Source organism: Eucyclogobius newberryi, unplaced genomic scaffold (assembly GCF_026437365.1).
Source record: "Eucyclogobius newberryi isolate DKJ021-1_F unplaced genomic scaffold, fEucNew1.0.hap1 SCAF_11, whole genome shotgun sequence".
NCBI lineage: Eukaryota > Metazoa > Chordata > Actinopteri > Gobiiformes > Gobiidae > Eucyclogobius > Eucyclogobius newberryi.
In genome coordinates, this window is record NW_027315735.1 from 10,634,191 (window position 1) to 10,659,577 (window position 25,387).

The 25,387-nt window shown below is 44.1% G+C and overlaps 1 protein-coding gene across 12 annotated transcripts; it reads right to left on the reverse strand.

The window, feature by feature from the left end:
• Positions 1–274: 274 nt before the first annotated feature.
• Positions 275–24,893, reverse strand: mgarpa (mitochondria localized glutamic acid rich protein a). 12 transcript variants are annotated; one of them, XM_072435824.1, is made up of 10 exons: positions 24,713–24,893; positions 23,617–23,720; positions 22,033–22,138; positions 12,833–12,847; positions 4,406–4,897; positions 2,862–3,048; positions 2,579–2,621; positions 2,210–2,533; positions 1,890–1,936; positions 275–797 (listed from the first exon to the last, which is right to left on the reverse strand). In XM_072435824.1, the coding sequence occupies exons 1-9, from the start codon at positions 24,786–24,788 to the stop codon at positions 1,901–1,903; spliced, it is 1,383 nt and encodes a 460-aa protein (XP_072291925.1). In that variant the 5' UTR covers positions 24,789–24,893; the 3' UTR covers positions 275–797; positions 1,890–1,900. The 12 variants fall into 12 exon arrangements, with proteins under 12 accessions (XP_072291925.1, XP_072291902.1, XP_072291941.1 ...); XM_072435801.1 differs by having other exon boundaries at positions 2,210–2,416; positions 2,462–2,533; positions 2,579–3,048; XM_072435840.1 differs by lacking the exon at positions 2,579–2,621 and having other exon boundaries at positions 2,210–2,409; positions 2,908–3,048.
• Between the last annotated feature and the right edge of the window lie 494 nt (positions 24,894–25,387).

Consider the following 25,387-nt stretch of genomic DNA (forward strand, 5'->3'; position numbering starts at 1 on the left):
AACGTTTCAGGACAAATACTTGCGTCAGGTGCTTAAAAAGAGCGACTAGAGCAGTAACATGTGGAAAAGGTGAAGCTCTGTGAATTCCTTCCAAATTCGCTGTACATTTACTTCAGAAGGAAACTCACACTGTAGACCATTTATTTTTAAAAAAGAACATTCAAACATGAACTCGAGCACATACATGTCTAGCGTCACAGTGACATTTGCTGAATAAAGCCTAGAGTGAGATGTAAGAACATACTTGCAGCAAAAAACATTTCACATCTCTTCTCATAAAACAAACGAAATACAGAGTCGCTTCTGTTCTGCACATTCACATTGTTGTACTTGCTTAAGCCATTCAAAACAGTCCTTTTCCCTTATATATAAATCCCATTCAAATCATTAGAAAATGATCCCTTATTTAACCTAAAAAAAGAGTAGATTACATTTGGTAAAATACTGTATTGTGTCATTCTATTGACAGTAGGGTTTAGATGGTGTCTGGAGGAGGCTGAGGTAGGGAAAGTCATGTTTCCAGAGATATTGTCCAGAATCCTGAGGAGTGTGTAGAGCAGCTTAAAAACAGCTTATTCTTAAAATTCTACTGAAGTCAGAACACCTAGTGTGCGACAGAACATGGAGTAAGTGTAAAGAGGATTAAAAAGTGTCCAATGTGTAACAGTAGAAAACAGAGTAATAAACGATCAGAGGATTGCGGCGGCGGGGGGGGGGGGGGGGGGGGGGGGGGGGGGTCCATGCCAGGGTTTGATGGGAAGGCACGGCAGCAGAGTCAGTCATTCAGGAGATGGTTACTGCAATAGAAAGAACACAAGGATAAATCAGCAGAACTTGATGTTTTCATCAGCTAATCAAGCAAAAGTATGTTTCCAATCACAAAAAAGTAAACCAAAATGTTGTATGTCTGTCTTAATACATTTCAACATTTAATTGTTTTGGTTACAAAAGCCAGAAGGTTAGAAGATTTAGAAATATCAAATATCGTTTAATATTGATCAGAGCTTTGAATCCCGCAATCTGTAGTTTGCGAACAAAAGCCGTGTGTTAGCTTGAAAGTTAACGTCCTCTACATTTGATCGGTCAATGCTCTGGGCAAGCTTTCCAAAGGGGGGGGCCCAGTGCAGAGGCGCCCGCATGGAGACCCATCTCCAGATCCGGGTCAGTTGGGGTTGATTTTCTCAATGAGCCCAGGGCCGCCTGACAGGATATTGTAATAATGTATAGAAGCATTTAGGGCTGAGCTCAATATATTGATGATATGATGTATCGTGATGGACTTCTTGACAATACGTGTATCGATACAGAGATGTGTATCGTGATACGGTTAAACGACATACAGTCATTAGAAATTGCGGAGTTCTACACTTCTGAACCAACAGACTGCTGAACATGTGACTTCATCATGGGACAGTTGTATTCTGATTCTGAGGACAGTGTGAACATGACATTCTAATGCATTTTGTTATTCAACTTAATAAAAACATAATTTTAGTAAACTTTTAACACCGGTTTTAAGGGATATCATGAAGCAGGACGTGTATCGTATCAAGTTGGCTGTATCAGGTTTTGTATCGTATCATGGTCCCTGTGTAGGGGGTGTACGTGAGGTACTAGGCAATACCCAGCCCTTGAAGCAATAGTCTTCAACAAGCATATATACATATTTAGCAACTGGTTGTGGAGCATGTTGTCACAGTTGACAATATTTACATGTATGAATGACTCTTTGGAGAGGTTTTGATCATGATCGATGAGCGATTCACTCGTCTCAAAAGACCCTGGTTTCTCTGAGGCGGTCATGTGGTCCCCTCTACTAACCCACTGAATGCAGCGCATTTTTAGTCATTTGGACATCGGGTTCAGAAAATTTAGTAAAGACTCAGTACCTTGAGTAGAACTACTGCATTTGCATCCTAAGGAGGCGTCGCTTGCCCTGAGCAGCAAAAATGAAAAATAAGTGTACTTGAGTGTGACCACCATGACTGTACCATACATACAGAATATGCTTTGATTCAAATACTGGTTCTGTTTCACCCCAAGATATTTGGGCTTAAAATCGGTGCAGTTCAAGTGTTTTATTCATGATCAATGTTCTACAATGTGTAACATGATATATAATTTAACATAAGGACATATAAGTTTGATACAGGTATACCCTACAGCCATGTAGATTTGTCAAACGGTGTGAAGTTGCAGAGTGCTTTACCTGGGAGGAAGAGTCATCGTCATCATCTGGAGCTGGGATTATTCGTCCGGTCATAGGACCCACACCAAGCACCTTAGGTCTGTGCTCAGATTTGGGAGCTCCTTCCAGAACAACAACAAAGTACTCTCTACTTGCATCTACAACTGGAGCAGGTTCTACTACAGCTGGGGCCTCCTCCACCACAGGTTCTACTACAGCTGGTACCTCCTCCACCACAGAGACAGGTTCTATTGCAGCTGGTGCCTCCTCCACTACAGAGACGGGTTCTACTGCAGCTGGTGCCTCCTCCACTACAGAGACAGGTTCTATTGCAGCTGGTGCCTCCTCCACTACAGAGACAGGTTCTATTGCAGCTGGTGCCTCCTCCACTACAGAGACGGGTTCTACTGCAGCTGGTGCCTCCTCCACCACAGGAGTTGGTTCTACTACAGCTGGGGCCTCCTCCACCACAGGAGAAGGTTCTACTACAGCTGCTGCCTCCTCCACCACAGGAGCAGGTTCTACTTCAGCTGCCGCCTCCTCCACCACAGGAGCAGGTTCTACTTCAGCTGCTGCCTTCTCCACCACAGGAGAAGGTTCTACTACAGCTGCTGCCTCCTCCACCACAGGAGCAGGTTCTACTACAGCTGGTGCCTCCTCCACTACAGAGACGGGTTCTACTGCAGCTGGTGCCTCCTTCACCACAGGTCCCACTGCAGCTGGTGCCTCCTCCACCACAGGTTCTACTGCAGCTGGTGCCTCTTCATTTCCCTTGGGTTGATCCTCAGGGAGAAGTGTTGGGGCCTCTTGTATTTCATGCATTTGGGGTCCTTCCAGAATTGAGGCTGCTGCCAGAACCACTGCAACAGAAAATCCAGCCATCCAAAGATCATTAACTGATGTGGCAGCAGAAGACGTCACCTTCAGGGTTAGAAGTGTTGCCTGGAAAGTACTGAGATTGTGGTGTTCATGCTCAAAGCGGCCATGTGCTTACAGTATTTTGTGGTTTAATATGGAATATTTAGGGGTATTGTTAACCATTCAAACTCAAATGTCTTTATTCTTTGCTAAATAATCTTTAGTGCAATCTATTTTAGCATAGCATCCGTTTATTGGCAATAAATGTCCGCAAATCCAAATTCAGACAAATTTAGTAAATCAAAAGCTTTATTTGACGGAAACTTGTTTACATTACTTGTACTTCATGTTTGTTTCAAGCTAAATGGGAAGATGATCACGCTTAGGACTTTAGCATTACGGATTATAACACAAATTGTTTACAATGCTCATTATTACAGGTATAATTATATATATATATATATATATATATATATATATATATATATATATATATATATATATATATATATATATATATATATATATATATATATATATATATATATATATATATATATATATATATATATATATATATATATATATATATTTACCTTCAATTTGTCATGACAACACACTAGAACAAATTCAGTCCATACAGTCTCAGGCAACAATTCAAAGGCTTAGCAAACTTCATTGTCACATGCAGTGTTCTAGCTATGTAGCCCTGGGGGTTTGAATGATCAGACATTACATTAAAAGTGTTTTTTATATCATGAGAGCTGCAAATGTATTGCACTTTGCCTGCAAAAATAAATTCAATTAGTTTGCTTTATACAGTGCTAGCAGACTCTTCAGGCATCACACACGCTGCAGTGCACAGCAAATACATCCTAAAATATCACAGTGAAATTTGTGCCCCATAATTAAAGTTACAGGAAATACAAGACAGAAAAGACTGAGCTGAAAGATGTGAGTATGTACAGAAGCATGTTGCTGCCAGCAGAGTATATGGATTTTAGCACCATCATGCTAATCTTTTCCAAAGGGCTCTTTGTGGTATTTTTTCATTTCATGTTACAAGTGAATAGATTTAATTTATTTGAAAAGTTTAAAAAAAATGTTTATAGCATGTTACTGTAGCGTAAGAAAATGTATACCTATTAAAATGTGATTTTTCATTGTACTCCTCTGGCAGCTTCACATGCCTGTGAGTAGCAGCAAGACATAAATCCATAAATATATTTTCCAAATGACCATTTCCCCTTTAGTGTCTACCTGTAGACAGAATTCCAATGGCCTAGTGGCCATTGGGCTTGAGAGAATGGATGAATGTGTGTGTGCGAGCTCAGGCCTCTTCCTCAGATGTGCTCGTACCGTTAGCTTCAGGCTTCTCAGTGACTGCCACAGACTCTGCCGCCTCCTCCACGGCCGCGGCTACTTTAGCCACTTCTTCTGCTACAGTCTCTACTTCCTGTGCCGCAGTCTCCACATCCTGTGCCACGGTCTCTACTTCCTGTGCCACTTCTGCGATCACCTCAGCCGCCTCTGCCACCACCTCAGCTGCCACCTCCTCCACGGCTCCTGCCACAGACTTTTCTGCAGGGGCCTCCTCCTCTACAGCATCCGCTGCAGGGGCCGCCTCCTCCTCTACAGCTTCCGCTGCAGGGGCCGCCTCCTCCTCTACAGCTTCCGCTACCGGGGCCGCCTCCTCCTCTACAGCTTCCGCTGCAGGGGCCTCTTCCTCCTCTACAGCTTCCGCTGCAGGGGCCGCCTCCTCCTCTACAGCTTCCGCTGCAGGGGCCTCCGCTGTGGCCACTTCCTCACCCTCTTCAGCAGCCTCCTCTTCAGCAGCAGACTCTTCTTCCCCTGCAACACAAGAGCCAGAGCAAAGGTTAGCTATGGCATCTTTTCTTTTGACACAATAGTCTTATAAGGCACCGGTGTGATCCCTCATTCATTTAGGAGTGATTCATTGTAGAAAAAAAAGATTCAATTGTAGGAATCTGGACACCGTTTTATGGAAAAACAAGACATTTTGTCATCCCAGAGCCTTTTTCAATCTGCAGGTCTGGGAGGCAATTTTTAATTTAAAAAAAGTGAATTCCTCTTTGAACAGAAATGTAGGTTTAAGGCTCAATATACAGAAGCATTTTAAAACCATGGGGAGTAGGATTAATAGAGTTCTCAGACTAGATCCACAGGTTGAGATTGACTCTTGGATGAAAGTCAAAACATGTCCAGATGATACAACTCAATCTTCTACAAGAATCCTCTAGGCTTTTACAGACACCATTGCATTGCCATTACTTGAGTTCAATAAGTACCGAGCACCGATGGTGGTAAGAAAAATATATAACTGCAAATTAGCCAAATTGTACCCACGATTTGGTAAATTTGTGACCCGCCGCCGTAAACCCTGCAGACGGAACAAGAGCAACAGAACTTAAAAAAATAAAAATTATATATTTTTTAAATGAGTGATTTTCATTTTTTTGCAGAATGTGCAAGTTGAAGTCAGGTAGAAGCCACTCCGTGTTTCAGATAACAGTATTGGTTGTCTTAAAAGATACATTAAGCTGTTAAAGATGGTTAGTTTTGGGGGTGTTTTCAGCAGCGCAGTGTTGTTATTTTTCGACCAATCAGCTGCGAAGCACATGGCTACTTATTCAGCTCAGCAGCTACGCAGCAGCTACGTGTTCCCCTCGTTTCATTAATTTCTCTAGACTTTCTCCAGAGCTTATGATTCTACCACTATTACATCCACCAAATGCTTCAGACAAAAAGAAAGTGCCCCCGGTCCTCATGGCGCAAGTAGTCACAAGATACAATCCCTTCTATCTGTGTTGTTTGTTCGGTGGCTGCCCACGAGTCCGAAGGTTCACTGGTGTGAAGGTTCACGAGTCCGAAGGTTCACTGGTGTGAAGGTTCACGAGTCCGAAGGTTCACTGGTGTGAAGGTTCACGAGTCCGAAGGTTCACTGGTGTGAAGGTTCACGAGTCCGAAGGTTCACTGGTGTGAAGGTTCACGAGTCCGAAGGTTCACTGGTGTGAAGGTTCACTAGTCCGAAGGTTCACGGGTCAGAAATTTCCCCGGTCCAAAAGTTCCCTAGTCCGAAGGTGTGTGTCTGCGCAGCAGGCTCTACTCGCCTCCCTATGCCCTTCACACTGGCTTTTAAGACTTTTCTAGTGTTGATGCACTTTTTATGATTAAACTCACGTATTTTCCATAACCGACATGTTTCTGTGCATAGCCTCAGCTCCTTATCGTATCATTAATGAATGAATTAACTCCGGGATTAAACTGTTTTCCAATAGCCGCGGCGCGGTCAAATAGCCCCGCAGTTTCAGGAGCCGCGGCACGAAATAACATAGCAGTTTCGGCCGCGCGCTGTGGCTCTATAGACACTCCCGTCTTGGCAAGCTGAATTTCCTTTTTGACTACAAATCCTACGGTGATCGGATCACGCGTATTTCTATACTTATGATCAAATGAAGGCATAGAGTGGAGGATTCTGATCGCGCATATTTCTTATGATCAAATGAGGGCATAAAGCGGAGGATTCGAGATGTTCTCTTGTTATTTTTATATACACCGTACAACTTCCGGGGCCACCTGTGAGCAGCTGGTGCATTAAAACGTGACGAGCCCCAGTGCGTGTCTTCGCGCTTTGTGCGCATTTTACAGACATTTAGCCCAATGAGGAACATTCGGACTAGTGAACCTTCGGACTAGCGAACCTTTAAAACCTTCGGACTAGCGAACCTTCGGACTTGTGGGGGGTTACCATTTGTTCCTGCGCTAGCTCGCGGCTAACTTGGCTAGCTTGTTGTTGTTATCGGCCTCTCTGCGGCTTATTTTTCCGTGTTGTTCTGTATTTCTTGACCCGTGGGTTGTGTGGGTCGTGCGGGGTGTGTTTTATGGTGGTTTGCTGTTAGTTTTTGTGATTTCATTGTCACATTTGGCAGAGATCTGCACTGGACCCCTGCATTATTGGACTCGCAGAGACCATTTGCAACGGAACTGAGGTACTTTTACTCCAAAGGATTTCTTTAACGCCGACTTGGGGGTCGGGCGGAGCGTAGCTAAAACGCTGCTTCAGGCTGGAACTGTTGAGCGCAGACTAATAGGAAATCACTGATAAACAAGGCCTCTGATATTAAATGAACAATGCACGGACGGCAAAGAGTGGGTTTTAAGTTGTGGCAAAACAAACAATGAAATAGATGAGAATGTAAACAGTCACTGGCCCAAAGACGGTGCATCTGACATTGGCAATCTGCTCATTTTAGCTAAAGCTGACATTTAAAAAAAAAAATTCAACTCCAACTTCTGGATGGTAGAGATGTGATTTGTTAACGTGAAAATAAAATTTCACTTAACTCTGTTTGTGTAGATTGTTACCGTTAACCCAAAAAAAGTCAGTGTGACAGTGTGAGGAGGGGAGGGCTTATCTTAATGAGATGCAAATGAGCACATTGTCCTACCTTGTGAACCCAGGTCAGGAATCTTTGAGCCCCGATATCTCAGTAAAAGTTTTTCAGAGTTGTATACATTCAAATGACCACAACATATTCAAATATTATCAGATGTACATGACTGAGACATCATTGTATAGCTTTGAATCTAAACTTTCTGAATCTGTGAATAACTCAAAATGTTCCTGGTTTTCATACGGCTGGTCACATTTATTCCTACAAATCACAATTTGTACAAAAGGTATATTGTAATATCTTTTTTTAAATTGTTGATTTGCATAGTTGCTCCAGGCGAATAAATGCTTATCTGATACGCCGGTCTGCTTAACGGCGGTCATTCGTGGGAACAATGACGAAATTACGAAATAGCCATTTTGTTATAGTAATTTGAGGCCACGAATTTGATTCCTTTTTTACCCACACCATCAGGGGGGCTCGGTAAATAATACAAGCGGCACTATGATCACTTTGGGTTTGAAGGTGATTATAATCCATGCATTTGAATCAAGCGCTATGATGGAGACTGTAAATGTGCACTAACATGCAGAAAATAACAATAACAATGATGGTATGTTTTAGACATGGAAAACATTATTGCATGGCTGCTGAGCTTTTAACCATGGTAAAATGTGTGTGCCACAAAAACATAACAGGATTAATCATTTGAAGAGCCGAAGTATTCTAACATTCTAAAAAAGGTGTCCAAGCGGACTTCTCAGAAACAGGGAATTCTCTCTGCCGTCGCGCAAACACTTGATAGTTACAAATAAAGCATTCCATAACACACAATGAAAAAGTCAATCCTTAAGTATGCCTATTTCATCAGTGACTTGTAACAAGGCTTTGACCTAAATGAAGTTGATGGGTTGGTGCTAGCCCAAACTCTGGAGAATTCAGAACCTGGGCTAATGCTAACGGCTATTCATGGGTGTCAGTTTTAAGAAACTTTGAGGACTCTTGGTCCTTTCAAAATTAAGTTTTTAAATGGTTAATCACTACGGCCACGATCATAGATTGTTATCGTTCTAAAACACTGGAGTCACTTAAATCTTCTTGGAGTAGCTAAGTTACATGAGAATCGATCGTAGCGTCTACCAATTCATGTTCATGATTGGATGTAGATCTCAACTTGTCCTCACGATGAACCCTTCTCTATCATCGTGTTGATATTAGCGATGCTGTCGGTTTGCCTTTTCAAACACGTTTCCTCCCCAGCCGAGGGTGTGTCGTACCAATCGTCAAGAGTTTGGTTTTCAGCCATAATAAAAACTGAACAATCTTGCAAGCCATTTTAAGGTTGAAACTGAAAAGCAAATACTGCGGGATTTGTTTTTGAGAAAAGGAGTTTCAAACATGCAAACTTAAAGAGGACGCGCACACACAAGCGAGATGACGACAATGGGTAGGCCTACGGGAAGCGGGGTCATGACAGGAATAGAGGAATTGTAGGTTCTTACCATCCCACCAACAAGCTATGGACCACCTCAACCTCCGCCGTCACACAGCGCGGCACCAGGCCAAAAATGATGAAGGGACGCAACAACTGCCACAATATCAAAAGTCTCAATGGTTATTTGGACAGTTCGAAGACAATAGTTATATCCTGTGCAAATGCATTGTTTTTGAGCAGAGAGAACTACATCGACCATGATCCTTTGTTCCATTTAAGTGTAACCAAAATGAAGATGTCATGAATGATAATGTAGAAACACAGTATAGGCCTTTAAATGCCTAATAATAATAATTTACTAAAATGTATAAACTTGCAATATAAAACTGGGATTGGAAAATGTGTTAGTAGCCTAAATTAAAAAGGCTTATAGAAGCTCATCACCTCACTATTATATTTGTTATTGGGAATAACCATAGTAACACTCAGGGGAGAGGCTTGAGACCTTCCTGTTCGAGTATTCGCGCTGACTGCACCTTGCGGTTCAGTGGCTCTAGTGTCCACCTCCGTGTGGTTGATCAGTGTATTCATCCACAGTAATTTATGCAAGACCAACGAAAAGGGCTTCCCCACTGCTTCAGAGATCGACTGGAAGATCACGACCGATGGGTTGGTGACCACTGTTCTAGAGCTTTATCAGAACAAATTAAAGGCCACATGGGAACATAAAGTAAGGGTCCAGACTTTCGGATTTTGTTTAGGTTGGACCAAAGTCCAGGTGTGAATGCCCTTACGGGCAATGGTTCAGACCAAACAGCTGGTCTTCTGGTACGAGAAGAGAAGGCGGGTCTTCTATACAGCGTGAAAGTGAATGTTTGGATTTCAGACCAAATCAAGGAAGTGACAGACAATCGACCATGCAGACGAGCCAACGTGAGCAAGATGGAGCCCAAACGCGAGGAGAAATGAGACAGAGCCTGAAGGGGTTAGCCATGGGGCTTCAGTCATGTGACTTATTTGTTATCACCGCCATTTTGAAGACATCTGATTCTCATAAAAAAACTGCACATTAAAGTGAAATTGAAAGGGTGTATACTTGAGGAGTTCTGGGCTTTGATCCTCATCTACAGATAAAAGCAGAAAAACTTGTGGATATTTCCATCTGCTCTTCCTCGTCCACAAGCCCTCTGCACCGGACACGCCCCTGTGCCGGACACGCCCTCAAAGCTTTCAAGAGCATGTCTGATCCTAAAATATAACACCCGGAGAGTTGGAAATGAGGCTCCTTGAAACTGTCTCCAGTAGTGTTTATTAGCATAGCCACTAGCATTGGCCAGCTGCAAATGACTTGAAACAAACAGCTCAGCCTCAGCCTGGAGTGGTCTCTGCAAGTCCACTGGTCCCTCCTGACCAGTCAAGACATTTCTGGACAAACCGGGTCTTTAGGGACGTGACGGAAGAGAATGAATCCTTTGTTTTCAGACTTCTTGTTGGTGTAACCCACGCAGACGGCATTGTGCTCTTTGTCCTCAAGATGGCAGTAGCAAAGAGTGTCTGAAATCACTTTGAACCCATGAAGTACAGTAAAGTCGCGGTGAAGTTTTTCCCTTTCCCAGAGCTCAAAGCTGCTTTAGGGTAAACGGTCACGTCTTCACACTGCTGAGTGCTGACAAATCAAAACGAGCCTTGTACCAGAACATAATATCAGAACACATAAGCACTAAATAAACGATAGCATTTGTTCAATAGAGGATGAAGCGCTAAATAAATAAAAGCTGCTGAGCTGACATCATTGTAGCGATCTCTAAACTCCACGGGGCGTGGCACTTCCACAAGTCTTTCACTCCAATCACGACGAGAAGCCAAATATTGAGGTTTATCCATATAATCAAAATAAAACTGAGTCCAGAAGACAACTGAATCTTTTTCTCCATTATCCATATAACCCAACAATAGAAACACAGAAAGATGAACAAATCTAACCCAATGAGGCAACTCTTAAACCCACCCAACGCTGCATCTGATCGGTCATTTTTACAAGAGGGGGGCTATTATTCTAATTTTATAACGGCCCTCATTAACAAGGCCAACTCCCGTTGTCAGGACGACAGAACCAACGTCTGATGTATGAAGTACAGTCTATGTTCTTAAAAAAGTATTATCTGTGTGGTATCGAGACCGTTTGTTATGGGGTGGTGCCCTAATATGGAGAGTGTTACATCATTAAAAATAACTTTGCATCTTAAACATGACAGATTTAGCACAATCATTTATTAAACTGCACAATATCAACAAGCAAACGAATGGAAGGAAGCTCAAGGTGCAAGATAACACTGCCAACAGTAATCACCTTATTCCATAAACCCGTCATAATAACGATGTAATCCTCCCTCCAGGTGTATTAGTGAACACAGGGCTGCGACCAGAGGAAATAAGTTCTACTCAGACTAAAAAGACGTTTCCAGGTCGCCCAGGGAATCAGTGCAGTGTTGACTTGTTTGATTTGTGTAAAATGTCCAATGTTCACGTGACAATCTATTTTAAAAGCATGTTTTAGTGACAAGACTTTTCTCTTGTTCTCCATTCAAACGGAGTCCCCTCAGGACCAAAGTGAGATTACAATGGCAGGGCCAATCATGTGGGAAAAGTGTGCGGGGCGGAATAAGGTGAATACAAGAGGTTACCATCCTTTCACAATTACTTTTGGGAATACTTTTGAAGATTAGAGGGAATAAAGAAAATATATTAAAATGTCAACTACATCCAGATTACAGCGGCCTATAACAACAAGCGTTACAATAGCATACAGGGACCAGCAGGTTAGGCCGAGCACAGAGCAGAGGAGGAGAAGGATCCAGCTCTAGTCCACACGGGACCTTAGAGTTAGCAGCGTTAGCATTACACTGGAAAGAGTAGAGACACAGGGTTAGAGACTGGCGTGTTATGAGCCATTCAGAGGGATGACACAAATATGAAGGGGGCAGGCAGAAGCAGAGTGCCCTTTCTCCATCAGTAGTCTGCCCCCTACTCGGCACTAATTTGCAGAGTAGGCTCTACTTCCACTGAAGGTAGGTTGGTAAGATAGCATAATATTGTAACTGTATTTACAATATTAAAAGCTCTTAATCTCTGTTGTTGACATGTAAGTTGGATCATTTGGAAACAGGAAGTAGAGACAATAAATGCTCACAGATGCCAGGTCTCAGCCCTTAGTGTTAAAGTGTGTGCAGAGTCATGCCGAGTAGGGCTGAGGGTACTGTAGTGTGAGCTAACAGTAATGCATTAGTCACTAACAATTTCATCCATATTCATTTTGCATTTGGTGGTAGTGGGAGGGGTGGAAGGTTCAGGCTGGCATCCTAGCTTTTGTCAGTCCACCTCTGGGCAGCTGTGGTAACACGACCTCGCCACCACCGCATTTTTCAGCTTCATCTGTGATGAAGCATAGGATGGAATAAATGGACAGCCAGATGAACTCTGGTGATGTTTGTTTCACAAACTCTTAAGAATCATCTGGTCAGAACTCGTCAGGTCTGTGTGGTGGGCCAATCACAGAGCAGCATTGTAGTTTTGGGCAGATGTCAAAAGGACAAACCTGAACCAACATGACAATGCAGACAGATGGACTTTGGCATTTTTTTTTGCAGATTTACAGACTATATTGTTTTTTAAAACATGCAATACTTTGTGTATTTGAAGACAGGAAAGAAGCTTTTCTCTGACAGTTGATTTAACAGTTTGTTCCTGTTGTGACAGTTTGACCAATCAGATTAATTTTTTTGTTATCCAGATAGATATTATGTAGGACTCAATTCAGAGTGATGCACATATCTGAGTGTAGCGAAAGGAGAAAAGGCACAAAGCTCCAAAGTGACAGGCTGAGTGTTACACAGTGGGGTTCATGCAAGTCAGAGCAGCTGTGGTCATGTGACTCACCTTCTTCATCTCCACCTGCACACAAAAAGAGAGAGAGAAAGAGATCAGGAACAGAGAAAGAAGTTCTACTCAGACTAAAAAGCTGTTCTCAGGTCGTCCAAGGAATCAGTGCAGTGTTGACTTGAACATTTTACACATCTATTTTAGAGCGGGTGAAGGTGTGTGGGGTGGGTGAAGGTGTGTGGGGCGGGTGAAGGTGTGTGTGGGGCGGGTGAAGGTGTGTGTGGGGCGGGTGAAGGTGTGTGTGGGGCGGGTGATGGTGTGTGGGGCGGGTGAAGGTGTCTGGGGCGGGTGAAGGTGTGTGGGGCGGGTGAAGGTGTGTGGGGCGGGTGAAGGTGTGTGGGGCGGGTGAAGGTGTGTGGGGCGGGTGAAGGTGTGTGGGCCGGGTGAAGGTGTGTGGGGCGGGTGAAGGTGTGTGGGGCGGGTGAAGGTGTGTGGGGCGGGTGATGGTGTGTGGGGCGGGTGAAGGTGTGTGGGGCGGGTGAAGGTGTGTGGGGCGGGTGAAGGTGTGTGGGGCGGGCCCTGGGTGTGCATGCATATAATGCTATATAATGGAGGCCTGTTCAAATACAGCTTCACTTTTAGCTTCAAGCCCCTAAAGCAGTGAACTAGGGGTGCGCCAAAATATCGATATATCGCGATATTTACTCCCGCAATCGATTATCGATACGTTCGTCAAGTATCGATCTTTTAACGTTGTAAAAAGCTGCGATAAATGGCTCTATTCACAATTGGTCATCATTGGTCTAGGCTCCGCCCCTTAAAGGGCCAGCATGACAGTCTTTCATGGAGCCTTTTTAACAAATAGGATACAAGTTGTTTATTTATCATTGTTTCAACAAAAAATAAATTGAGATAAATCTATAAAAAAAAAAAAAAGTATTTCTTTAAACATATAATATATTGCGAGTTATTATAGACAATATATCGATAATCGCAGTATCGCCATATCACGATATTATCGTATCGTGAGCCGTGTATCGTATCCTGAGGTACCCAGTGATTCCCAGCCCTACTGAGAACAGCACTGCCCCAGCATGCACCACCAAACTCCACCAGGGCAGGGCAGGGCAGGGATAATGGCCATAATAGGCCATTGGCTGAGATCTGTAGGAGCCCCAGAAAGCAAGTGTCGTTCCACCGAGGTGGAGAATACAATTTTGACATTCTATAATATAAAGCTCGTAACAATAACCCCCAAAACAAAATTCCACAAAAAGATTTGCTGCCGATTTCTTGTAATCGGCTCCCAAAGACAGACCTTTTTTTGTTAGCGCCGCGGACTAACTGTATGCAGTGATGTGGCAGTGACGCTATTTCGACCAATGAGCGTTGATTAAACCCTGAAAACCTTGCGCGCAGCTTGCTGTGATGCGGTTTGTATGTAAACAAACATGGCTGCTGACCGGCGAGGTTCTGCGTCTTCACAGCGACATGAACGAGAATATCCGTGCTGTTTGCACATCCTCGACACTTATAATGAGCAGACTAAGGTCCTAACTAAATCAACTTGGAATACTTTTCGGCGGATTGCGAAGGAATGGCTTGAATTCGGCGGAAAAAAAGTGTCAGAAAGACTAAGGGGGAACCAAAGTTTAGTTCCGTGTTTCTAGACGGCCCTCTTTTACTGTTACTATTCAAGCTGACTATTCAGCAGCACCACATATTGTGTGCGTAATTACTATAAAAGTGAGCATTTGGTTGTGTTAATGTTTATCAATTGTATATGGTTGATGTTTATCCTTATCTTTGACAGTTAATGCACTGTATTCAGCTAAACTGCCGCGATCCTTCACTTATCGCTGTTTTCGCCGTTAACTAGCTTGTTCTAAAAATAGCTCCGTCATCGGCGCATATGTAGGTTACTAATGTAACCCGAGTTCTATACCGCATATTCTGTGCAATGTAAAAGTTTAGTAATGTGACTAATTCATGTTTACTGTCTTTTTGTTCCCAGACCACACACACCACACACACACACATTACAAATTAAAGGACATTCTCAATCAATCCAGTTTCCCCTGATTCTCTAACCGGAATCAACGGCCCATACTGTCCGCTCCAATCAGCGTTATTTCCCCTTGGCTAATGTGGATATTTCCACATTAAATTCTGGTCCTTCGAGCCTGGATTTGAGCTACGCTTTAGCAGTATGGACCACGCAGCACCCATGGAAGAGGAACTTACCAGGCCCCAGAGAGAAGCCCGTCTACCCTCACATCTGATGGACTATGAAGTCAACTATGGCGTACACAGCTCACATCCTCCAAACGCTTCATCCAGCTACAGCAGCAAACACAGAAGCACCTCGAGGAGAGCCCACAGCTCTGTATCTGGCTTCAGCTCACGCTCAGGGAGACACACAACTTACTCTATTGGTCATTACCCACAAGATGGTCTCTCTCCCATACAAGCTGCAATACTGGAAGAGAATGCTAAACAACTTGAACTTGTTAACCTCCGGAGACAGATGGAAGAGGATGTACGGGCAGAGCGGGAACTTCATCAACTACAGACCCAAGCTAAAGCTGCTCAACGAGCACAAGAGGAAGCCCTTCAAGCTAAAGAGGCCCTGAGCAAACGCCTCGACCAAAGCCGCAGACTCCAGCAGCTACAGACTGATGTTGAACTAGCCAACTGGTCACGTCAATGCTCAGTACTAACAGCAACTCCTCGGGCCCCTATCAGCCTCAACCAGCAGCTACAGCTTCATAATACCATTCACAACTAGAGCAAAGGTTCTAATCCAGGACCTTTGGAAGCAAGACCTCAGCTGGGATGACCCAATCGAACACCAACAGCTTAAACAGCAGTGGCTTGCCTGGGTCAAAGAGCTCCCCAATCTCCTTCAAGTGCAGTTCCCCAGAGCCTACATGCCTCCAAATGCTGATACTTCCACAGTGACCAGGGAGCTCCATGTGTTCTGCGATGCTTCGGAGAGGGCATACGGTTCAGTCGCTTACCTGCGAACCACTGATGACCAAGGTAATGTCCATATTGCCTTCATCCTAGCCCGTTCCAGAGTAGCCCCGAAGAAGTGCCTCTCCATTCCTCGCCTTGAACTCAGCGCAGCACTAACTGGTGCACAACTTGTCAAGCTTATTGAGACCGAGCTCACCATTCCAATCCACCAAGTCATCTGCTGGTCCGATTCCACCACTGTACTCCACTGGCTACAATCAGAGTCCTGCCGCTACAAGGTATTTGTTGGAACACGGGTAGCGGAAATCCAGACGTTGACCGACTTTACAAGCTGGAGGTATGTTGACTCGCCTCGTAACCCTGCAGATCACATAACCAGGGGCCTCACCTTGAAAGAGCTGCTGTGCCATCGCCAGTGGAGATTTGGTCCTACATTCCTCACTGAAACTCAAGACCGGTGGCCAACTATGCCTACCGCTGCTGCTGAACCTGATCAACGCGAGCTAAAGAAAAGTGCCTTCATCGGAGTTGTTACAGTGCCACCTAGCCCCCAGCTTCCTGACTCCAGTAAGTTCCACACCTGGACAGAATTAGTTCGAGCCACTCAGCAGTCCCGTCACGGGGCGGCTACGCCTGAAGTCAATATCGAAGCTTCAGACTTCATTGCAGCTGAAAGAGCCCTGCTAGTTCAAGCCCAAGTTGAGTCCTTCCCGGCAGAAGTTAAAGCACTCAAGACCCTTCGTCCAATTCCTACAGATAGCAGGCTCAGTTCCCTCGCTCCAGAGTACGAGCAAGCAACCGGTCTAATCCGAGTTGGTGGCAGACTTCGACGGGCGGCTGACCTCGAAACTGAAACCATCCATCCAATTGTTTTAGACTCAAGACACCCTATCACCAAGTTGCTTATCAAAGACTGCGACGAACGACTCCACCACCCGGGTGCTGAACGTGTGTCCTTGCGGAGTTGCGACGCCAGTACTGGATTCTAAGAGGACGTGAGGCTATCCGCAAACACCAGTACGGCTGCCGTGAATGCCAATTTTGGCGTGCCAAACCCCAAACTCCAAGAATGGCAGATCTCCCACCGGCAAGACTGCGGCTCTACAAACCACCATTCTACTCTGTGGGAGTTGACTGCTTCGGTCCATTCCTTGTGAAGACTGGTCGCCGCCAAGAAAAAAGATGGTGCATTCTATTCAAATGTTTGACAACAAGGTGCCTTCACTTAGATCTACTTGAAGGCTTGGACTCTGACACTTTCCTGCTTTGCCTCCGCCGCTTTGTTGCCCGTCGTGGGAAGCCATTTGAGATACTCTGTGACAATGGCACAAACTTCACTGGTGGCTGTCAGGAACTTCAAGAGGCCTTTCAAGCCATGAACCCTCAACTCCAAAAACATCTTTCAGAACATAGAATCAAGTTCCGGTTCAATCCCCCAGCTGCTCCCCACTTTGGAGGGACGTGGGAGAGGGAGGTCAAGTCGATAAAGGCTTCCCTTAGAGTCATTCTAAAGGAGCAAGTTGTTCCTGAGCCGGTCCTGCGCACCCTACTCATCGAGGTGGAAGGCATCCTGAACTCCAAGCCACTTGGATATGTCTCAGCCGATGTCGCAGATCCTGACCCGGTAACACCCAACATGCTGCTTATGGGACGCAAAGATTCGTCACTTCCACAAGCTCTCTACGACAGTGAAGACCTGCTGGGAAGACGCCGATGGAGACACAGCCAGGTGCTCGCCGACAACTTCTGGTCATCCTTCATCCGCCAGTACCTTCCTGGTCTACAAGATCGACGAAAGTGGAAGACTGACGGGAAGGAGCTCTGCGTTGGACAGGTGGTCCTCATCGTAGATCCTCGCTTCCCGAGAGCATCCTGGCCCATGGGCACAGTGACAGAGACATTCCCTGCACCAGATGGTCGGGTACGTACAGCGGCCGTGAAGGTGAGAGAGAAGACCTACACCCGTCCGGTCGTCAGGCTGATTCCTCTTCCTTCGCTGGTGGAAGAAGACGACAGCGCTCCTGATAGTCTTTCTGGTGATGGACAATTATCCTGACTGACAATTGGGGGCGGCTGTGTCAGAAAGACTAAGGGGGAACCAAAGTTTAGTTCCGTGTTTCTGGACGGCCCTCTTTTACTGTTACTATTCAAGCTAACTATTCAGCAGCACCACATATTGTGTGCGTAATTACTATAAAAGTGAGTATTTGGTTGTGTTAATATATGGTTGATGTTTATCCTTATCTTTGACAGTTAATGCACTGTATTCAGCTAAACTGCCGCGATCCTTCACTTATCGCTGTTTTCGCCATCAACTAGCTTGTTCTAAAAATAGCTCCGTCATCGGCGCATATGTAGGTTACTAATGTAACCCGAGTTCTATACCGCATATACTGTGCAATGTAGAAGTTTAGTAATGTGACTAATTCATGTTTACCGTCTTTCTGTTCCCAGACCACACACACATATTACAAATTAAAAGGACATTCTCAATCAATCCAGTTTCCCCTGATTCTCTAACCGGAATCAACGGCCCATACTGTCCGCTCCAATCAGCGTTATTTCCCCTTGGCTAATGTGGATATTTCTACAAGAAGCAAATGCCGTCGAAAAGTGGAAAGCATGTTGGACTGTGAACACGAGACAGGGGATCAGTACCGCAGTACTGCAGTACCGCAGTACCACCCTCGTGTTACAAGAGATACACCGAGAAGCAGCAACTATTTATGCCAGAGAGAGACATATAAACCATCAGAAACCCGCACTAAATCTACCAATGGTGAGTAGAAATAATCACCTTCATTTGTGTACTAGTAGTGTATAAAATGATAAATTATTCATCAATGATTTTATTCTTTGTGTCATCATTGTAGATTCCAGTAGTGATGAATATTCAGAATGTATTTTGCCCAAAAGACTTGAGATCTGCGAGTAGTGGAGTAGAAAAGCCCCAAGGACAAACAACAATTCTTCCTGCAGTTTGTGTCATATGAAATAAGACAGACAGCGATATCACAGAGGGACGAAAAGGACAGAAAGACAAACTTGTCCAGGCTGACCCTGAATCATGTGGTATGTAAAATCTCATTCAAGAACATTTCATGAAATATACCTCGTCAAAATGAACTTTCTGGTGAAATAAATAGATCAGCACTCACTACAATTGTCATTTTTTGCAGGAAACCCCAGAAAAGCTGCCAAAGTGAAACGGGATGAGTCAATATTACTCCACATTAGAGAAAGAGACTGCATCACTATAGAAGTGCATTACCACTACAACTGCTATAAAAGCTACACTCTTATCAAAGACAGTTGGGAAAATGAGGTAAAGATGAACATTTATGTTATTGTCATTATGATTTGCCACAGATTATCTCTGTTATACTTAATATAACAAGAATTATTAGAGTTACACCACATTGGAAAGTATGATTTTTTCCAACTCCATTCATTTCATGGCAGCCTAAAGTAAATTCAATTTTCCCTTTTTCTAAAACCATTTTAAATGTCTCTTTCAGCACCCGAAACCATCCGTACACCACATCATACAACATTTTCTGCAAAGATGTCATTATGAAACGGCTGATAGAAAGTGGTGAAATCAAGAAAACTGAAAAAGCATGAGGATCTAATGCAACATCTTATAGGTAAGAAGGTTTTCACAAAACCTTTTATTGTATACCATCTTATTGTATACCCTGCTTAAACCCAGGTAGAAGTTATTGAGAATGACACCAAGTGGTAGAAATGTCAATATAAATTCAAATGTGCATTATTTTGTTTATACCAACAACTTTCCTAATAATAAAATGTTATTCTCATTAGAATTAGAAAGGACCAGCATCATGCATTTTTTTTTAGATTTTGATTCCCAGAAATATTTTGAAAAAAAATCTAATTATTCTTTGTCTGCTTTCAGAACAGATCAGTTGAAATGCTGTCTCTCTGTAGACTATCCACAGATCACCTTCCAACAGCGGAATATGAGTGACATATGTTGACACATGTTGAAACCCTTTCTACATCTGATGTTATTGAGAGGATTCCTGGAGCATCAGAGACCAAGAGATTGACAACATCAACAGATACAGATGTTGGCTGGTATCATTGTTCATAAAGCTCTAAAAGATCATCCTGTCATTCAAACCCTGTGGCCCCCGACCGCTGATTGTTTAACTGTTGACTGCTGCTCGGGCACAACCTTTGACAGAAAAGTGTATCATGTTATCATGTTGTTTGTCGTTATAGGCATATTCTTTTTCTACAATTTTGATGATACTTTAGGGATTCAAATTGTAAGTACTGCAGATTGATAGAGGGGCCTAGTTTTAACAGCCCTGAGGTTGAAATATTCACTTCCTTGATGTGTGTAAATGCTGATGTGTAAATAGTGATTTTTTGCATTTTCCATTTATTCCCATTATCAAACCACTTGCCTTACAACCTTGATATTATTTGTACATATAGTCTGGATACTTAACTATATGCCTAATACAAGATTTCTTAATTGGTTCTTGACTTATTATGTACTAAATATGACTCCAGAGGGTAAAACGTCCATTCTCATTAACTGCAGCGAGTTGGTTTGTGTTTTTTTTTTGTGTGTGTGAATACTTTATTATATTACTTTTATGAAAATATAAAAAGTTTATATTCTCCAGCTCGGTGGAACGAAACTTGCTTTCTGGGGCTCCTACAGATCTAAGCCAATGGCCTAGTATTCATACTCTAACTTTTTCGACGGCATTTGCTTCTTTTCCGCCGAATTCAAGCCATTCCTTCACAATCCGCCGAAAAGTATTCCAAGTTGATTTAGTTAGGACCTTAGTCTGCTCATTATAAGTGTCGAGGATGTGCAAACAGCACGGATATTCTCGTTCATGTCGCTGTGAAGACGCGGAACCTCGCCGGTCAGCAGCCATGTTTGTTTACATACAAACCGCATCACAGCAAGCTGCGCGCAAGGTTTTCAGGGTTTAATCAACGCTCATTGGTCGAAATAGCGTCACTGCCACATCACTGCATACAGTTAGTCCGCGGCGCTAACAAAAAAAGGTCTGTCTTTGGGAGCCGATTACAAGAAATCGGCAGCAAATCTTTTTGTGGAATTTTGTTTTGGGGGTTATTGTTACGAGCTTTATATTATAGAATGTCAAAATTGTATTCTCCACCTCGGTGGAACGAAACTAAACGATAAGTCACATAGAAACTAACGCGCCGGCCACAATAAACAAGCTTAATCAGAGGTTTCAGAGATAGTGGATTATTGTTGTGCCCTGGGATTTACAAATGGAGATTTACAAAATGACGATTCAAATCTTTATTTAGGTTGTGTGTGAGCAACTGGTCCATTCATTTGCCTGAGAGGGTGTAGTTTAAGAGGAATAATCCAACACTGATTGCATAATTGACTGCTAATACATGGTTTACCCGTGATTCTTTTCAGTGAATATGCCATTTGATTAAGACTACTTTATCAGCGTTTGTCATATTTGGGTACACCTTTAATAAAAACCATGATATTTATTGACCACCACTCTCCCCACACCCCCTCCACTGCCTTCGGGCGCACTCAGGATGGCACTGCCCCGTGACGTGGAGCGTCTAAATCCAGCCAGTCTAAAAGTGCTGCGCTGGAATAAGTCAAGGATTATCTACCACTGTCCCACAATCCCCAGCTCCGTCATCCTCAGGAGCTGACTCATTTCAAGTGACAAAAATATCCAAGAATCGTCACCCAAATAATGCGTTTTACTTTAGTCCCAGTGCGTGTAAAAGCAGCAGTGCTGACGAGTGTGCCAGAGGGATCAGAGCGGCACGTCCTGCCGCACAACAGGAGCCCGTCACTGGCAAATACAATTCTTTTTTTTTTTTTTTACGTAGTTCCCCATGCACATTCAAACTGAAATATGAACTAAAACACCTGCAAGGATTAATCAGACTGAATGACTGGTTGGTTGAATACTGAAGTGGTTATCTTAATAATCGTTAACAGATACCATTTGTAGTCATGGTTTATAATAAAGGCAGCACCCGAATAAAAGACTAGTACAATAAATATGTTCTGAGTTTAAATTAAGAATAATCTTAAATGTTCTGTATCAATACACCTAAGCAAACAGATTATGCTTTCATCAGCTCTATAATCTCTGACACTCATGGATAATGACATGGACATTTTAAACCCAATAGTGATCTAAAACAGCATTGGGCTGAATAGGTCTGCTGTATACAGAAGAACACGGGACATCTCCTCCTCATGTAGAGGTGATACTCACTTGTGGGGGGCCAGGGTCGCGGCTCCCACTCGGTCTTGGGTCGGGTGGCCAGCTCGGAGATGCGGTCATTGAAGCGGGCACTGTCTGAGGAAACAGTGCTGTAGGCCTGCACAGAAGGTCAGACTCACACTTAGCATGGACTTTGTTTCTCTTAAGGCAAAACTCAGCTTTTAGAATTGTTTGGTTAGTTTGACATACATTTCCACATGTGACGACATTGTCTGATTTTTTCCCCCTCTTCTAATTCAATTGAATTTATTTTGCAGTTGCATCAAAGGGTGACAATGAAAACAGATTTTAAAATGTTTTAACCGTTCTCACTTTGTTCCTCGTCACAAACTCAGCTGGAGCACATTTAGCTTCATTCACAGTTTGATGAATCCTGGTTAGAAAGTACTCTCCCTCCGAGCCTCAAAAACACTCTTACTGAGTGTTACGTGCTGAATCTTCTGGCCTTTTCTCCATCTGTGACGTGGTTCTGAGAATCGGCCGTTTTAACTTCATAAATCATCTCCAGACTCATTCTGTCTAATCACCATCAGTACAACTGCGTGCTGAGATCAGGAAGTATACTGAAAACATGTTAAATGAAATCTGTATCATAACCTGTGCTTCGCAGTGTTTGAAATAGGCAATGATCCCAATGTAATTTTCTTTGTTAGAAATATTTACTTTATATGTTCTAAAACGTGAGATGCTAAACTAAGGTATTCAGGAGAATGTTTAAAGGCTGATATTACAAATAAAGAATCATATTTTCCCTTAAGTTGTTTTATTATTTTGTGAATCCACTTCACAGATTTCAGATTTCTCCAAAGGCATTTTTCTCCCAGACATGAAGAACAGCCCTTAGACTCACAGTCAGATCTACTTGATTAAAATAGTAAATATAACATATTTAACTTATTTTGATCAAATCTGTCAACAAAATGAAGACATTTCAATCTGGTTAGGTCAATTCTTCAGATGTATATGCCCTCATTATTTACGCACAAGCTGCCTGACATGCTGGACATGCTGGACTTCATTACTGAAAGAGCCGTCCGCTGTGCCTGTGCGCTGACTCAAAGGAGCTTTTGTGTGTTGAAACTAGCTTTAAGTGAAGGATGAAGTGAAACAACTCCAGCTGCGTTTGTGAGGAGGAGCAGGTTGTGAGGAGGAGCAGGTTCTGCAGATCGCCGTATATTGCATGTCCGCACTCAACGTATGTCTTTGTATTCTGTGCGTCTAGAGTAACTTTCTCATTAGACTCATTTCTCTGAATATACTTAGATATTATAGCTTAGAATATAGAAAACACAATGTGTTCCTTGGACTGTGACCAGACGTCTTCTTCTACAGCGTGTCAAACGTCTGCACTTCCTGCTAGAGTGCCCCCGGTGGCCATAAGCCAGTAAAAATCTATAAATGAGACGCACTGTAGTAATGACCGCAGGGTTCAAAGTGTGGGAAAAAAGTAGTGGCTTAAAGTCCGAAAAGTACAGTACTTCACTATTGATTTGAAAGTCCGAGCATGCCTAACCTGTACTGAGGCAGGTCAGTCAGGGGTCAGTCGTGAAGGTGAACGAGCAGAACTGGACTTACATACGCCACGGATGCCACAAAGGCCCCTCCACACAGCAGAGTATATACGATGTTCTCCCCCGAGCCTCCACCGGGCAGAGAGGACATGGGCCTGTGCTGGACACCTGCAGGGTCAGAGGGACGGGAAACACAGCGTCAACACCACTTCAGTTCAAACGCATCAGAGCTCAAATTGGACTGGACATTATTGGAATTGATTGCATTTTGGCAGTAAAACGTCTGATTGTTTCTGTTTATATGTATTATTCATTATCCTCTAATACAGATCGTCTTCATTTGGGCTTCTCCAGGTTGCAACATGTCAGATTTGGTGCTGGGCCATGCAGAGCTGCACGGAGCCTCAGGCCTCTTCTGACATCAGCACAAATAAACCCAATCTTAAACGAGACACAGCGTAAAGGGTTCAGATATTTGCATATCTACTGGCCTACCAGGCTCAAAAGAAAAGCCCTAGTCTGCTGCACTTGTGGTCTCATGCAGGTTCATGTGTGTGAGAGCTGAAGGACAGACATCTGGACACAAGTGGACACAGCTTAAGGACAGTTTAAAGAGTTACCTGAGTGGACTGAGCAGCTGACAGTTTACTGGAGTGACTTTAGAGGAAAGGCCGTCCATGCCAGGCCGGGCTCAGGGACAGGACAGAGGAAGGACAGAGGAAGGACGCACAGCGCATGTATACGTGCTCTTTACATTAGCACACGCGCCCACCACGTGACATACAGAGCAACCATGTTTGAGTGACCGACTGCTCACAGCCTTGTGAAGGTCATACCCGGGGACAGCTCGGCTTCTGTGCGGAGTGGACCCCGTGGACCGGACCGGACTGTCCGTTGCAACATGTGCGCACGTGGACCCTGTGCCAACTGTCCAACTCTGCCCCGAACCCTTGCAACGTCCCACCCGCTTAGCACAAGTCAAACAAGAGTGAAACGTGGACGAGTTCCAGTCGGTCCCATGTCTGCCCCGGGCAGCAGGCTCCTCTCCCCGGGCCCTGCTGTCCGTGTGTCTGTGTTCCCGAGAACACAATGTACTCTGCCTACTCTACTCTGGACACACGCAGCGGGACGTGGCCACATACAGCCGCGCGCGCACTCACCGTGTCTGGGGAGGCTGTAGGCGGCCCTCCGCGCCACGGGCCCGCACCGCTGCCACGCCGCTCTGCAGGAAAACATGGCTTAAATCCGCGCTGCTCTGCGCTTCTCTACGCTGGGGAAGAACACCGGAGAGTGCTGCACTCCACAGCTTTCGTGCCGGGTGCGTGCGTGCAGGGGGCGGGGCGCGTGCCTCTTGCGTAACTGCGCAGCTCTGTCACGACACGCCCCCACGTGTCCGGATACCACTCTGCGTCTTTATCATTGTTTATATTATTATTATTTATATGTATTTCGATCTCCATTAGCTCAGACAGCACACCTGTCGACCAAAATGTATTTACATGATGACAAAATAATACTACAATACAATTCATCTCTTTTTTGGACATTAAAGGCGCAATGGACGATTTTTCGGCGATTTGAGAACACGTGCGGACTGATACAACACACACGTGCGTTTATTTATTAGCGCGACGGATTGCATCTCTCGTCTCCCGTAGATTTCCGTCTTCTTTTGAGTCAGCTCGAACAGTCTTTCTCCGTCTTCATTTTGTCCCGTACACTGAGGGAACTATATTATGATAGATCAATGCGCTTAGACGCGCGGAAACGTGCTGCTCTCGTGGGGACGAGTCGGACGTGGCTGGACGCTCTCTTAGAGATAGGGGGAGGAGCTT